General features: G+C 52.3%; 6 protein-coding genes across 6 annotated transcripts; 2 read left to right on the top strand and 4 right to left on the bottom strand.

Annotated features, from left to right (window-relative positions):
- Positions 1–269: 269 nt before the first annotated feature.
- Positions 270–2,364, bottom strand: COCCADRAFT_1134 (uncharacterized protein; the record flags this gene model as incomplete). The annotated part of the gene is made up of 9 exons (XM_007709373.1): positions 270–304; positions 358–426; positions 477–1,133; positions 1,188–1,272; positions 1,321–1,518; positions 1,574–1,918; positions 1,970–1,990; positions 2,045–2,117; positions 2,318–2,364. The coding sequence occupies 9 exons, from the start codon at positions 2,362–2,364 to the stop codon at positions 270–272; spliced, it is 1,530 nt and encodes a 509-aa protein (XP_007707563.1).
- A 2,434-nt stretch (positions 2,365–4,798) lies between these two features.
- COCCADRAFT_83973 (uncharacterized protein) lies at positions 4,799–5,475 on the bottom strand (the record flags this gene model as incomplete). The annotated part of the gene is made up of 2 exons (XM_007709455.1): positions 4,799–5,113; positions 5,164–5,475. The coding sequence occupies 2 exons, from the start codon at positions 5,473–5,475 to the stop codon at positions 4,799–4,801; spliced, it is 627 nt and encodes a 208-aa protein (XP_007707645.1).
- Positions 5,476–6,075: 600 nt separating this feature from the next.
- COCCADRAFT_83837 (uncharacterized protein) lies at positions 6,076–7,377 on the top strand (the record flags this gene model as incomplete). Its single annotated transcript, XM_007709454.1, has 4 exons — positions 6,076–6,318; positions 6,369–6,456; positions 6,504–6,887; positions 6,938–7,377. The coding sequence occupies 4 exons, from the start codon at positions 6,076–6,078 to the stop codon at positions 7,375–7,377; spliced, it is 1,155 nt and encodes a 384-aa protein (XP_007707644.1).
- Positions 7,378–7,806: 429 nt separating this feature from the next.
- COCCADRAFT_22444 (uncharacterized protein) lies at positions 7,807–8,646 on the bottom strand (the record flags this gene model as incomplete). The annotated part of the gene is made up of 1 exon (XM_007709389.1): positions 7,807–8,646. One exon carries the CDS (start codon positions 8,644–8,646, stop codon positions 7,807–7,809), a length of 840 nt encoding a protein of 279 aa, XP_007707579.1.
- A 764-nt stretch (positions 8,647–9,410) lies between these two features.
- Positions 9,411–10,006, bottom strand: COCCADRAFT_32785 (uncharacterized protein; the record flags this gene model as incomplete). Its single annotated transcript, XM_007709413.1, has 3 exons — positions 9,411–9,743; positions 9,846–9,928; positions 9,988–10,006. The coding sequence occupies 3 exons, from the start codon at positions 10,004–10,006 to the stop codon at positions 9,411–9,413; spliced, it is 435 nt and encodes a 144-aa protein (XP_007707603.1).
- Positions 10,007–11,648: 1,642 nt separating this feature from the next.
- COCCADRAFT_32784 (uncharacterized protein) lies at positions 11,649–15,436 on the top strand (the record flags this gene model as incomplete). The annotated part of the gene is made up of 5 exons (XM_007709412.1): positions 11,649–11,919; positions 11,978–13,825; positions 13,878–14,053; positions 14,876–15,247; positions 15,311–15,436. The coding sequence occupies 5 exons, from the start codon at positions 11,649–11,651 to the stop codon at positions 15,434–15,436; spliced, it is 2,793 nt and encodes a 930-aa protein (XP_007707602.1).
- Between the last annotated feature and the right edge of the window lie 58 nt (positions 15,437–15,494).

Raw genomic sequence — 15,494 nt, 5'->3', positions numbered from 1 at the left:
AGCCTCTACCCCACTACCGCCGCCGGCCACTCGCTTGCTTGAGTCCTCCGCTTTTCGGAAGTCTAAATTCAAACTAGAATGCCTGGCAACAGACGCGCTACGAATAATCACTCATCATCTAAGCACAGTACTTTGCGACATACAGACGTCGTTGCATTCATTATCTATTCAGCTCCTTGTATTTCTGCGTGGAAAGACTGCCGAAGCCGATCAACACACCAAGAGGGCGCAATTCGTTGCCGCTTTCAAACATAACCACCAGTAGTCTTCTACAACTTCTGCTCGTTCATTGGCCATTGGTATCCTGGGCCTGCATTAGCAAATTATTTCTAGTGCACTATAGAGATCATGTCTTACCTGCTGCGTCGCTGAACTTGTATCCATAAGAAGAAGTGAAGTCGTCCAATACGGCGGGACCACGAGAGCCTGGCATGTAATTAGCAGTTGTACGATTCATATCACCTTATTTCGCCTACCGTATGGGTACTCCATGGGGATGATCTCCTTGTTGTCGTCCAGGTAGTGCAGCAGAGGAGTGAAGATCCTCCAGCTAGCATCGAGCTCATCGTCACGAACAAAGTTGGAGTGGTCGCCCTTGAGCGCGTCGAGAATGAGCGATTCGTATGCCTCTGGGATCTTCAGGTCGGAGAATCGCCGCCTGTAGGTAAGATCAAGCTCTGTGACAACGGTCTGCATGCTGAGACCGGGCAGCTTGGAGTTCATCTTAATGTAGACACTCTCGTTGGGCTGCACTCGGATGACAAGCTCATTACGGGGAATGTCCTTGAAAATACCCGAAGTGACATCCTTGAACTGGATGCGGACCTCGGTCTTTTGCTCGTTGAGAGCCTTTCCGGCCTTGAGGATGAAAGGCACACCGTCCCACCTCTCGTTTTTGATGTAAGCGACCATGGAAGCAAAGGTGGGGCATCGCGAGTCCTTGGGCACCGTGTCGTCCTCCTTGTAGCCTGGCTTCGTTCCATCCAGCGACTTTCCGTATTGTCCGATGATGACATTCTTGGGCTCGATGGAGGCCATGCCACGGAGGACACGCACCTTCTCGTCACGGATGTCTTCGGCTGAGAAGGAGATTGGTCGCTCCATAGCAAGAAGCGTTAGTACTTGCAGCAAATCTACAATTGTTAGTGAATTCTTCTTTCTTTTCGAATTTTTGTTTTGTCACTCACGGTTCTGCATGACATCACGGATGATGCCAAACTCGTCAAAGTAACCTCCTCGTCCTTCGGTGCCAAAAGGTTCCTTGAAGGTGATCTGCGCTCATCAGTATCTCCATCTCCAGACATGCTCAGATTGCCATACCTGAACGTTGTCGATGTGGTTCCTATTCCAGGTTGCGCCAAAGAACTCGTTACCGAATCGAAGAATGAGAATGTTCTTGACCATCTCCTTACCCAGGTAATGGTCAATTCGGTAGAGCTCATCTTCAGACCAGTCTGGAGCCAATGCCTTTTGCAACTCTCTTGAACTTGGGAGATCCTTGCCGAATGGCTTCTCGACCTGTACAATTGCAGTCAGCGGCATGAAACTGCATTGGTGAATGCATTTGACTTACAATGACACGGGCAATGCCGCTCTTTGGGTAGCAATTGCGCTTCAAGTGCTGAGAAACTGTGATGAAGACACTGGGAGGAAGAGCCATGTAGAAGACGCGGTTGGTCTCCTTGCGGCCCTTTTCAATCTCTTGCATGTGCTTCTCGAGCTGGATGAATGAGTCGTCCTGGTCGTATTGACCCGAGACATAGGTGCAGAAGTTGCAGAATTCGTCCAGCTGCTTCTCCAGGTCCTTTGTGGGGGTCTTGATGTACGACTTGACGCGCTTGAGGTATTCCTCGCGGTCCATCTTGGTCCGCGCATATCCGACGATGCTGATGTTCTTGGGGAGGAAGTTGTTTCGGTGCTGTATCGATGGTCAACGGAGGTGGAATACGATTTTGGCCGCGTAACCTACAAGGCCGAAGAGAGCTGGGAACTGCGGTGATGTTAGTTTGACGTGTCTACCGATTAGGCATGGGTATGTACGTACAGTCTTCTTCTTGGCTAAGTCACCAGAGGCGCCGAGAACAACAATGATGGTGTTGTCCTTGAGCTCCATGTTTCTGCGAGAGCACGTAAATTAGCGGCGGAGTTCAGAAGGTCTCAGTGATGGCTTATTGGATTCGGGTATAGAGCAACCCCTCCATTGAGAGCAGCAGCATTGTTCACCGGGAAAGTGCGGCCGGAGAAATTGAGGCGAGACTGAGGAAGGCTCCTTGCAAGCGGTGGGACGCGAGCTGTGAAGACAAGTGAAGCTACCTACCCGGCATTGACCACCTCGTGTTGAGGCTGGATAACTGTATCGGCCATGGTAAAAGGGTGGTTCGGTGTGCAATCGCTCTGCAGAAGGCGCGGTCGCGAGGTGACAGCTCAATTAAGGGCTGCAGTGGGCAATGAGAGTCAGGGGTGGAAGAGGAGTCTTGAGGGAAGAAGAGAAGCTACGGGTAGGGCGTGGTGAGTGGAAAGAAAAGCTCCAGCGACTGGTGGGGTTATCGGACATGCTCTAGCGGTTTACAGGCCCTCGTGGTGGTGACGTTTTAGCCCCAATTTGCCGCTCAGACGCCGGGGGATATGATAGTACCCTCACTGACAGACACAGACACACGGCCTGCCCACCCTCGCGTCTCAGTGCCGTCTGACGTGGTTAAAAAGGGCCTTGGGCCGTCAGTCAACATCCGGGCTATTTGGCACAATCACTAAGCCGCCGCATCTCTCGCAACGCACCTCCGGTCCACGCCAGCCCACCAAGCCGCCGCCGGCGGAAGAGGCTGGTCCAAACTCGGCGAGTCCTGTCGCGGACAAGGCGATGGCTACCTTGGCCTTGCACTGCTTCGGACATCCGTCACTAGCTGGAACACGACAGATTTGCATGGCTGGTCAGCTCCAGAGTGTTGGGCCATGTTTGTGAGAGCGCTCGCTATGTTGCGTTGCGTTGCGTTGAGCTTCCGGTCGCGCCGTCGTCATGCGGGCAACCAACTACTTACCCCGCTATCAAGCAAAGCTGTCCGAGTCCACCACCTCTGCACCCTACTACCCTCGCCCTCACCACCACCTGCAGATACGATTTAGAGTATACACAGACTAGGGTGCGTCTGCGCGCCTCGCCTTCTTGGCCACTTGCAATTCAGATCGTCACATTCCTCCGGCCCCTCCTTGCGTATCCAGACCAACTGGGCTGCATTGGTAAGCTAGCTGCCATGGTGGGGCCCGCAAGCTGTAATGCACGATTCCCACTCAAGCACCACCCGACAATGCCGCCCTGACGCGAAGCCATTACACCTACCACGCCGAATCGCCGCGCGGGACTTGTGCCGACTGTCTTCGCTAACCACTCGTTCGTCGGGACAATACTGTGATTCGCTCTCGTCCGCTCTGTATTTAGCCTCATTTGTTGCAACGATGCACCATTGAGGCCGCACTCCTTTCGCACCCAATACATCAGCCTTACACACACTTTTGCGTGGGGGTGCGTGAGCTCTTCACCCACCGCCGCGGCGCGGGAGCGGAACCAATACTTGCCCAGTAGGTCCGGCCTGGGCCGGATACTGACCAGATTGGCCGACATCGAAACTAGCACCAAGTTTCATACCTGGAACGTCACAAGCCATCCTCCGCATCAAATATGCAATGCAAAGTAAGCATCAAGCGATCCACTTGCAAGTCACGCGGGGACAATGGTCCAAAGGCGAAAAAGAAAGGACAAGCACGCATACGATTACTACACCAGAGGATTCATTAGTCTACCTAGCCCCATGGTGAATACACAATCACACAAGTAACTACGCTAGCTATAGTGCTCTTTTGTTGGCATTCACGAAAGCTCTTACTTCCATCTCCATCATATCCACCGAACATGATACATGCCGTTTACATGGTGCCGTAGTTATAACTGGCATCTGCTCGACCCCAAGTAGTCGTACACAGCGTTCGATGGGTGTATCCGCCTCCGCATTGCAACTCAAGGCTCTCACATTAGCGTTTGGGTAACCCCCACAGGTCATTGGCGGCGAAGAGAGCTTCAACACAGCTGTGGTTCCCATGGCGGCCCTCAAAACCAGTTTGGGAGCAGAAGCAAAGCAAGTACAGTGTATTAGCCACTGGAAACATTGGGGAAATTTAGATTGTTTTGACATGACGCAGATCAGAGACTCAATAAGGCCTCCTTACTTACTTCGCTGCCCTTGTGGTCCTGGGGCTGAAAGGTGTAGATGCACAGATCTCCCGCGTGAACTCCGCAGTTTCAGAGTTTCATGGTTTCGAGGCGCACGACCTTACTTGTACTCATAGACTAGCTCCCATCTGGAAAGTCATTCAGCGCATGTGCATGTAGTTTGGTGACAACCAATCAGAGTTAGCCACAGTATTCCGTATTCTAGGCTTGACACTCGACCGTCCCACTATGCATAGAGATAGTTCTTTGTGTAATATCAAAAACGAGTTTGTCGGAAATGCCTCACTTGTTACGCTAAACAGAACTAAAGGTAGTTTCTCTTGTTATGCTGTGATTGGTATATTGGGCTGTGACTACTGGATGCGATCGAGCAACTGGTTCCCTTTGACGGCGCGTATATAAAAGCTTTGCTTGTTGTAAGCTTGATTGCAGGCCTTTGCTGTGACCCCCGATGCATTGTATTCTGAGCAGCAAATGAAATGCTGGTGATCCTACTGATGTGAGAGGGTACACTGCCTTGCAGCATTATAGCTTCCAGCCACATAGGACCACGTGATTCAACCTTATGGACACTCAGTCCCAATCTTCATCCTCATCTTCCTGCTCCTTTGCTTTGCTTCGCTGCAGTCTTTGTCTCTCATCCTCCTCGTTGACCTTGTTTCTTGCAAGTACGTTTGCTCGAATAAGCCTGGCCTCCAGATCGCGAGTCGTAAAGGTTTGCTCAGTGTGGCCAAGCCCCTCAAATCCAATAATACGATCAGCTCCCACACCGTCAATGAAGGCAATGACACATGGCAACACCTGGATACCCAGACGAGTGACAAGAAAAGGGCAGTTATCAACGTTGATCCTGAGAAATCGGGCCTCATAGTGTGAAGAGGCCAGTGACTGTTTGGTTTCAGCAAAACAGTCTGATTGTAATAGGGAGTGGTTTTTACCTCGAGATGAGTATCCATGATGCGGCAGCGATTGAAGTCGGGCTTGAAAAAATGCACCACACATAGTTTAGTGCTTGTTGTGATGTCCATCAAAACCTTCTCATCTTTAATCTCAGAGTATGTCCCATGGTCGCTCTCTTTCAATCGTCGCGCCTTGTCGTACTCTTGATGCAACTGTTGAAGTCGTTGCTCGCGGAACGCATCTAACTCCTCGTCATTTTCCAGGGAGGCGATGAGTGCATCCTCGTCCGAATCATCTTCTCGTGCAGCCTTATCGACGAGCGAAGCGACTTTTGGGTCAAGAGCCGCCATTTCGGAAATTGCCCAGGTCACTTGTTGAGCGGTCAATCAGGGGAAAGAAAGTAGCGGTGCGATAAGACAGGTCACGTGGCGATAAAGAACCCCCAGTGAAGATCATCCGTCCGTGTATTCAAGTATCTCAGTGAGGCAAGTATTTGCTGAAAACGCAGCGCTAGATGTACTCTTCTTAACACAAGTCCTGCATCACAGCTGTACGATATAGTTTATTTCTGAGGCCAAAAATAGAGCCGGATGCAGGCCCGAGTGCGGGTTGCGGTGCTGACATGTACATACGGTTTTCTCGTGTTCAAAGGCAGTTTAGTGGCATTTGAAATTACCACGGCTGCAAGCCAACGACTCCAAACCAGGGGAGACTGCATCGCTGTGACCCACCCCATTCGCGTCCCTGCACATCCTTCTAGTAACGCTCGCCTTCTCCCTCCTAGGTCCCACCCTCCTGTTCTCTCTTTGCTTCTTTCCTTTCCTCCCCTCAACAACCACATTTTCTGTGGTCGCACCGTCGCCGCTACATAGCTGTCCTTATCGCTGGACTTTCCTGTCGTTGCCGCATACCACCTCCGATTATTGTGAACACATTTCTTCTCTTTCACAATGTCCGACGACAAGAAGAGCGACGACTACAGGGTCGACATGCCCTCGGGCAAGGAGTTCCGCGCGCCCTCCCCGTTGCCTCGCGCGTCCAATTCACATCGGGGCGGGTCCACGTCCATAACGGAGAACCCAGTCGCTGCCATCCTGGCCTACTGTGGTTCCTCCATTCTGATGACCGTTACGAACAAATACGTCCTCTCTGGCGTTGACTTCAACCTCCCTTTCTTCCTTCTCTGCGTACAGGTATGTCGGCTTCATAGCCTACAAGACGGATTCTTTTTAACACACAACAGTCTGTTGTCTGCGTTGCAGCAATTTCGATATGCAAGAGCGCTGGTATCATCACATACCGCGACTTCAACAGCGATGAAGCAAAGAAATGTACGTTTATCATACTTCGCGGCTCAAACTTGGTCTAACAGCAGCAGGGTTTCCCATCTCTCTTCTCCTCATCGGTATGATCTATACGAGCACCTGGGCTCTCAAGTTCCTCTCGATTCCCGTCTACACCATTTTCAAGAACCTTACCATCATCTTGATCGCATACGGAGAGGTTCTCTGGTTCGGAGGTGCTGTCACGCCAATGGCGCTCTTTTCTTTCGGATTGATGGTCTTCAGCTCCGTCATCGCGGCCTGGGCAGACATTCAGCACGCTTTGTCAAGCATGGGACAGTCTACAAGCGCATCCACAGACGCCATGTCCACTCTGCACGCTGGCTACCTCTGGATGATGTTCAACTGCTTGTGCACGGCTACTTATGTTTTGGGTATGCGCAAGCGCATCAAGCTCACCAACTTCAAGGACTTTGACAGTGAGTTTATTCTGGCTCGCTACAATGAGCGGTCTGCTAATTCTAATCAGCCATGTACTACAACAACCTCCTCACCATTCCTATCCTGTTGGTTGCCTCGATCCTCGTCGAAGACTGGTCCTCCGCGAACATCCAGAAGAACTTTCCCCCTGACCAGCGCAACACCGTCATCACCGTCATGATCGTGTCTGGTCTCTCCACAGTCTTCATCTCATACACTTCCGCCTGGGCTGTCCGTGTCACCTCGTCTACCACGTACTCCATGGTTGGCGCTTTGAACAAACTCCCCATCGCTCTCAGCGGTCTGATCTTCTTCGATGCGCCCGTCACCTTTGGTAGTGTTTCTGCCATCTTTGTCGGTTTCGTCAGCGGTCTGGTTTACGCGCTAGCCAAGATCCGACAGAACAGCCAGCCCAAGACGGTTCTCCCCACCAGCAACATCCCGCTCAGCGCCAGCAGCAGGAGCATGCAGGACAGCTTGAAGTCATAGAGGCTGTCAAAGGAGCACGACGAATACTATCAGACATGAAGGAAAATGACTCTGGGTCCTTTATTTGTGGCATTTTGCGTGGTTTCGGGTGCAGAGCATGGCTTGTTTTTACTCCCAATTCGGCACTTGACTGAAAAGGGAGTTTTGATTTCTTTGGGTATTTTCATGTACCTTTTGTGCCCTTGGGCATATTACCTACACCATTTAACACATTAGATCAGGCTTGGCGTTCCGGGCAAAGGCAGCGAGCCATGACGTCCAAGACAGTGGAGTAAAAAGAGGAGTGAATCGATTGATGTATTAGGAACTTTTATCATATCAAGAATGTTTAAACTTTAGAAGGAAACTTGATCTCATTACCAATTTTCTATATCGCCTATGTCGTCACTGAAAAGGAAGAAACAAAAAAAGGAAAGAAGAAAATAAATCTCAATCCCTAATCTCCCACGCCCGCCCCGTCTCCCTCTCCCAAGCCCTAAACCCCCGTATCCCCCCAACATACCCACCTCCCCCCCTTCTTCCTTCTCGTCCCCCTTCCCCTCCTCCTCCACGCCCAACCTCAATCCTAACCTCCACCTCCCCCCGTTCATTCACCGCATACTGCCGCACCACCTCACTAATCCTCACACTAGACCCGGGTTCCTGCCACTCCCCCCTCAACCTTACACTCGCTCTCACATCCGCATACTGTCCCTGCTGCACCAGCTGGCTTACTACGTCCCGGAAGCGCATGTCGCCTGCTACCGTGGCGCGCAGCTGGTGTGTGGACGAGGGAGTGTCGATGCGGATGTGCAGTGGTGTTAGGGTAGGGGGTAGTATGAGGATGGAGGAGGAAGTGTGGGTGGATGGGAGGTTGGCGAATGTGGTATGGGGTAGTTTGAAGGATGTGCGGTGGAGAGGTGAGAGTACATTGCTGCTGCTGCTGCTGTTGTTGGCGTTGTTGTTGGCATTGGCGTTTCTGGGGGGTGAGTGTTTTACGTGGGTGAGACTGGAGTCGGATTCGGATTGCAGGTAGGTGTCTTCTGTTTGATCGAAGTCTGAGGAGGTGGGCGAAGGATCTGCGTAGACTGAGTAGCGGCGGGCCGGACGCGGGTGATGATGGTGCTGGTGCTGGTGAGGTGTCATTGGGTGGGCGTGTCGGTGATCTCTGGGAATGAACGAGGGGAGTTGTACGCGAGATGCACCTGATACAATGTAGTTTGTGCGTGAGAAGGCTGGTGGGATGGGGTGACGGTGGAAAGCATCAGGGTCGAATAAGTGATCGAACATTGTGTCTTTTTTAGTTGCTATGCAGAGTCTATCAAGTCGGGCAAGGGAGGTAAGAACGCTCGTTTGGAAAAGCTAATTCAATCCTTCATACAGAAAGAACAGAAGAGATGCAGAGGAAAGAAAATGGGATGTTCACGAATTTGACGTGGACTACTGCGCTTAATATCCTTTTCTTCCGGCCCGGAATCATGCAGTGCCGCTTGACTTGGGAAACGAAATATCGGAATGATACATATTCGTGCGACCCAATCTCGGAATTCGACTGGACTCGTGATTGCTGCCACGACCCGGACCTGCAAGCTTTGATAGCGTGTTATCGTTTGTTTGCTTGGGCAGCATGGCATTCGCTTGCACGCTTGTGTGATTGAAGTCTCTGCGGTTTGATCGCTTTCCGTTGGGAAGACGGAGCTTTCATGATTGTAGAGGCAAACCAAACCGACTCTCCCTGCTATTCTGTGACATTGACTCGAACGTGTTACTACATACCACGAAATGATAAAGAAAAAAAGGACATGACCATCAACACCGTTCCTGCGCAAGCCTAACCAAAGACAGTTGACACCCTTATCCTGACATTTCGAAATCTCAGCAAAAGAAGTGCGGCTTTCGGGGTAAAATAGCTCATAGAAGCTAAGCAAAACTGGAGGTGGTTTGGGGCTCTTGTGCTTCGAGGGTCTGTCGCATGCTCTGCAAGCTCGAAAATCGATTCGCTTAGCCGCCCATTTGACATCTTTTGCCTGCACGCTTCCGGAGGAATTAGCCCTCTACGCCTCGCCGACCTTGGCAGCACCTCCGCTCTTCTTCTTCTGCTCTACCTTGAGCAATAGGGCACGGTTGATATGCGGCAGAACACCTCCAAAGGCAATGGTGGCACGGATAAGCGTATCGAGTTCTTCATCACCTCGGATGGCGAGCTGGAGATGGCGTGGCGTGATGCGCTTGACCTTGAGATCCTTGGCGGCGTTGCCTGCAAGCTCGAGAACCTCAGCAGTCAGGTATTCAAGAACGGCAGTCAGATAGATGCTGGCTTTGGCACCGATGCGCGTCTTCTGGCGCGTGAGATTCCGGAGGTGACGCTTTATGCGACCGCAAGGGAACTGTAGAGGAGGAGTCATGTTAGCGCGTCGTCCCTGTGCGCAAGCTGTCAAAGTATGGGCGGGGTGTCGTCGGGCGATGACGCGTGTAGGGCATCAACTCACTTGAAGGCCGGCTTTGGCGGAGTGCGATTTTGGGGTCTTGACTTGCGAATCGCCCTTTCCACCAGTCTTGCCTCCTGTCTTTCCTATGCATCTTTGTCAGCCCATTGCGATGTTGCAGGGCGCGCGGCAAGTCAGCGCGTACCTTTACCACCGCCAGCCATGTCTGGAGATATATCTTAGGGCTATGTTGGGATCAATAGTATGTGCGAATGTGCGCGACCCGGTTGGCGGAGTCTGGAGGTGGATTTGATGTCGTGGTGGTTGGCGGGGGGTGGGGTGAATGTGGTAAAGTCTTGCCTGGGAAGGTTCCAATGTTGTGACAAGGTCGTAGCGTCGACCGCCTTTGTACCAATCGGGAAGGCTCCACTTGGCATGAGCGAAAGTCAAGCCCTGGTATCTGATCACAGGACTGCGCGTGAAATAGTCGCCTGTGCCACAGTAAGATGGGTACTGCCCTGGCTCTTTCGGTGATTTGCGTGTGACATGATGCCTGTTAGCCGTGGTTGGGGGTGGGTGGCTGGTGGCTGGTGTGCATGCGCTGGGCCGGCTCGTCGTGCAATTCCCAGCACAATGCTAGCTGCGAACAGAGAGCATCAAAACAGAACCAAGCGATGACCAGCCAATAAATAGAGAAACAGGGCAGAATCCAATGGCCTAGCGAGCAGTATGCAATATGCAAGTGTTGGATATGCAAGTGTTGGATATGCAAGTGCTGGATACTGCTCGCACTCAAGGCTTGAGCCCAAAGTGTCTTCCTGTTCTGGGCTGAGCGCCGCGCAAGCTTACTGGAAGGTTCAGGTCATCTTGTATCAACGCATGACTGGGTGATATGTCAGTTATGTGATCAGGCTTGGAGGGCCGGTAATTGAGGAGTGACAGTGTATGTTGTGTCGAGTGACGTAACATGTGTACAAAATGCACAGATGAGAAAGGAAAATTGGTGAAGCTTGGACAGGAGATGACATAATTAAGAAAGGAGATAGGGAGAAGGATAGGAAGAATGAGAAAAGAGACTCACAAGTGAATCAAGCTGGCTGGAATTGTGCCATGGACATGTTAGCCAGTACATTTAGGTGCCGGTTTGGGACAGGCGTGGATTTGCGTAGGCAGCTCATGGCTGATATACAGAGCGTTGACGGAGGTAGGTCGAGTAAAATGGTGACAAGAAGACTTGGAGTAGCTAGTGTGACGCTGCTAAGTGGATAGACAACATGCTCAAACTGGGCATGTGCAATGGGAGCATTGTGCATGTTGGCAGCACTGTGAAGACGCTCCATCTGTTCGCAGCGTTGGTGATGGGGCCCGTGCGCCAGGGTCCCGCCCCGGCGCTACCTTACCACTGCATGGCACCCTCCCCTGTGCAACGGAATCGCCATGTGCATGTTGCTGCAGCTCTCGAAGCCAGCTGCTTGAGCGCATTCACCCCATATTCACTGCTCTCTCCTCCTCCAGCTCCAGCCTCCTCCCCCCTCCGCCTCCCTACCCCCCACTTGCGCCCTGAAGTGGGAGAGATTCTCTGTTAGCGACACGTCGACCGCGCAGTTGCCGACCCCCGACGCCGCATGCCAACACCAGCTCTGACCCTCACAGACTGCTCAGTGCGCCGCCACAGGATTTCCGTACCCATCTCATGGCCTGGCAATCGCCCTCGGCCATGAACGGCAGCGGTGCCAATGGAGGCGCTGACGGGAATGCGCCCGCCGGTACCGAATACACTCTGCAGGGTATGCTGTCTTCTTTTATCCTCGACTGGTAGCGCTTCGCCGGCGGGACAGTAGTGGGCTAACCCAACGGCCAGGTGTTATGCGATTTCTCCAGCTCGAATGGCACAACCACGAGCGTGCCCGCAATGCTTGGGACATTGAGCGCGCAGAAATGAAGGCCAAGATTGCAAAGCAGGAGGGCGAGGTCCGCAGTGCGAAGAAGCTCAACGACCAACTCAACAAGCACATCCGCATGCTCGAGCAGGCCCTCACCAACGAGAGGAAAAATAAGGCCAACGCTGCAGGCGGCGACGCTGCTGACGACAAGAACGACCCCAAGGACAAAAAGACTGGCGCCGGCCTGACCAAACGTGCGTACACAATAAACATGTCATGGCGGGCCCCTGGTATACTGACATGTCAATACAGCCCAGAACACCAAGCACAACTCCTTCCTCGACGTCGACTCCGAGTTCCTCGACCGCTCCGAGGCTGATCGTGATGGTCTGCGGGAAAAGTCGAAGCTCTACCTCACAAAATGCGTTGAAGAGATTACATATCTCCTTACTCCCCCGCCCCAACCCCAGCCCCAGCAGCAGGGCATGCAAGCCCTCGCAAACGGCACTGGATTCATGGGCCATGGAGATGCCTCTATGGAAGACATCTACCTGCAACAACAACATCGCCAGAGGCTGCAGTCGCACCTTCCCACCATGCCGGGACCCCTGCCCAACTACCAGCCCCCTAACATTCCCGTCACTTCTGAACTACAGAACTTGCCCCCCCAGCACCAGATCCACCATGCCCCGCAGATGGCTCGAGAGCCTTCCCAGCAACAGCCACTCGCTCAGAACCCAAGTTTGACCCAGGACCTTTCTGGACAGCAACGTCAACCCCCAAACCAGCAACACTATTCTTCCGTGCCTGATGAGCAGGTTGAGAAGGTGACGCACGCTTTTGACAACGCAGGCCGGCAAATAGCAGGCCAAGAGGAAGATACTGCAGGAGGAAATCAGGTGCCAGCCCAGGAAAAGGAGTCAGACGAGTGGATTTTTGACCCTGCGTCCGACGTAGCCCAGGAAGGGCCACCAAGGAGACCAGATGTCGAGGAGTTTCCGTCCGCAAACAGCATTCCTGCAAAATCTCCGCCCCGGCCAGCCAAGAGAACAAGTAAAGATCACACTAGACGACTGAGCAGTGACCACAAGGCCCAGCAAGTCGCTGCCCAAGCGGCCTCAAAGGCGGATCCGCAAAGTTTCAAGGTCCGATTCGCCCTTCGTGGCCATCTGGATGTTGTGCGGTCCGTCATCTTCACGGGAGGCGGCAGTCCCAGCGAACCAGAAATTTGCACAGCGGGAGATGATGGTATGATTAAGAGATGGATGATACCTGCAAGTTATGCGAGTCAGCACACTATGAACAATGATTTGGACATTCAACCCTTCTGGTCGCACAGAGGTCATGAAGGCGCTGTAACATCGCTGGCTGCTTGCCCCGCCTCTGCCCATTTCGCAACTGGTGGCAGGGTATCGGGCGACGGCTGGATATTCTCGGGCGGCCAAGATGCGACAGTTCGCGTGTGGGAGCGAGGCCGCGTCGATCCAAAAGCCACCCTGGAAGGTCACACCGATGCTGTTTGGACAGTGTGTGTTCTCCCCACCACTTGCGGAAATGTCTTCGGAGCCGACAGCAGCAAGTATGGCGGCGCAGACCGAGTGATACTGGCTTCTGGCTCTGCAGATGGAACCATCAAGATTTGGGCAGTTAGTGCGCCGCCCCAGTTGGTATCGCCTCAGACTGGGTCACGCCGTGGTGTTGGTGGTAGTCGAAGGCACTCAGTTACTTCCGGATCGAACCACCCATCATCGCCACAGCCGAGCATTGCTACCAGTACACCATTCCATTACATGCTCATCCACACTATTGAGCGCGACACGCACCCCTCGCCTACATGCATCAGCCCGATCTCCCCTACTGGCGAGAATTTCGTTGTTTCTTTCACAGATGCATCGATACTAGTGTATGACACAAGAACAGGCGAAGAGTTGATCGGTATGGCCAGTAACGAGTCCTACGATGGCACACCAGCGACTGGTATTACATCTGTCGTGACAAGCTCCCAATACCTCGAAGGTCCACCACAAGAGGGAGGCCGTAGCGGTTCTGAGGAAGAAGGGATACATGGTCCAACCGGATCAAACAGCAGCGGCGGCCTTGAAGGCGTCATTATAAGTGGGCACGAAGATCATCTCATCAGATTCTTCGATGCCAATTCTGGTATGTTCATCCCAGATGTTTACCAAGATACCCTCTCTAATGTCAGTTATAGGCCAGTGTACATACAGCATGCTCGCGCACCCCGCTGCCATCTCTTCTCTTTCTCTCAGCAAAGATGGTCGCGAAGCTGTTTCTGCTGGACACGACGCTTCCATCCGCTTTTGGTCACTCGACAAGCGTATTTGTACCCAAGAAATCACCGCACATCGCATCATGCGTGGCGAAGGCGTGTGCAGTGTCGTCTGGAGTCAGGACGGCCGTCTCGTTGTCTCGGCAGGTGGTGATGGCATAGTAAAGGTCTTTGCAAGATAGCCTCTTGTGGACCTAGTAACTGTGACTTCACCTCGCATAGTTGAACCTCCATCATTTCGCGTGAACTATTGGCATTTTTAGTTGGACATACCCTGGGGTTTCCATCCCTTGTAGCATCATCATGCAGCAGGCTGGAATCGATGTGGACAGCATGAATGATGGGAAATGTATGGGGTCATGGTAATTGTTTTTCGTTTTGATGCGCGTGCATCTCAGCCGGTGTTTCTCGTGCTCACCTCACAAGGGGGCTCGAATTGCACACTCGGGCAAGTAATGGGACGGGTATGCGTCGGCGCATTCACGTTATCCTTTTATACATTGTATTATATGACAGGACAATAACCCGGTGCTGTAATGGCATCTCCTGGCAACAGGTTGTATTGTAGTCCGCATGAAACGACATTGACGAAGGGTAATTTGCAGGAAGAGCGCTGTGTAGTGAGGAGTCGATATTGCGCAATGTTAGGTTAGCTAGCCGATTGTCGCTGGGTAATCGGAATGACGCCATTCGCCACGTGCAATTGGGCATCTCAAATTATTCCTCGCTGTTTGCCGGCGAGCCCAACAACATCAAAGCCAACTAAGGCTGCACGCCACTACACACTGCGCGCTTCAGAATAATCATAATCTTCTATACTGCTGTTGACTGGAAAATGAAGGCATACTGGTTCGATAACCTTGAAGTAAGTTCGCACTGTTCCGTCTTCCACGAGCTAAACACATGACTTACTTCGTCAGGGCGACCAACGCCTACCTCATGACTCCGGTCGCTCGGTAGATCCAGACTATCTGGAGAAGCTAGGCGTCGTCTACCACCACGTCCCCGAAGTCTCTGGGGTTGACGAGATTGCCACATCTCGCAACTACAAGAACCGAGATGAGGTTACCATTAGCCCCGAAAAGATGGGCGACATTTACGAGGAAAAAGTGAAGACTTTCTTCAGTGAGCATTTGCATGAGGACGAGGAGATTCGCTACATTCTTGACGGTGCGGGTTACTTTGATGTCCGGAGTGAGGGAGACGACTGGGTTAGGATTTGGCTTGAGAAGGGTGATTTGATCATCTTGCCGAGCGGCATCTATCATCGCTTCACCACTGATGAGAACAACGTAAGTTAGGAACACGGAACCTTTGGGACCAAATAAAAGTGCAGTGCTAATATTGCTTTACAGTACACCAAAGCTATGCGATTGTTCAAAGATGAGCCCAAGTGGACGCCACTCAACAGGGGCAAAGAGACGGATGAGAACCAATACCGAAAGGAGTATCTGAAGTTCAGACAGGGTCTTGCTGCGTAATTGAGATTAATCTGATCAACTCCAAAATTACCTGTTATTGATTTCCTCGTAACAACAG

Source organism: Bipolaris zeicola (assembly GCF_000523435.1).
Source record: "Bipolaris zeicola 26-R-13 unplaced genomic scaffold scaffold_8, whole genome shotgun sequence".
Taxonomy (NCBI): Eukaryota; Fungi; Ascomycota; class Dothideomycetes; order Pleosporales; family Pleosporaceae; genus Bipolaris; species Bipolaris zeicola.
Note: the sequence above shows the minus strand (reverse complement) of the source record. Positions and strands in the feature narration are given on the sequence as shown.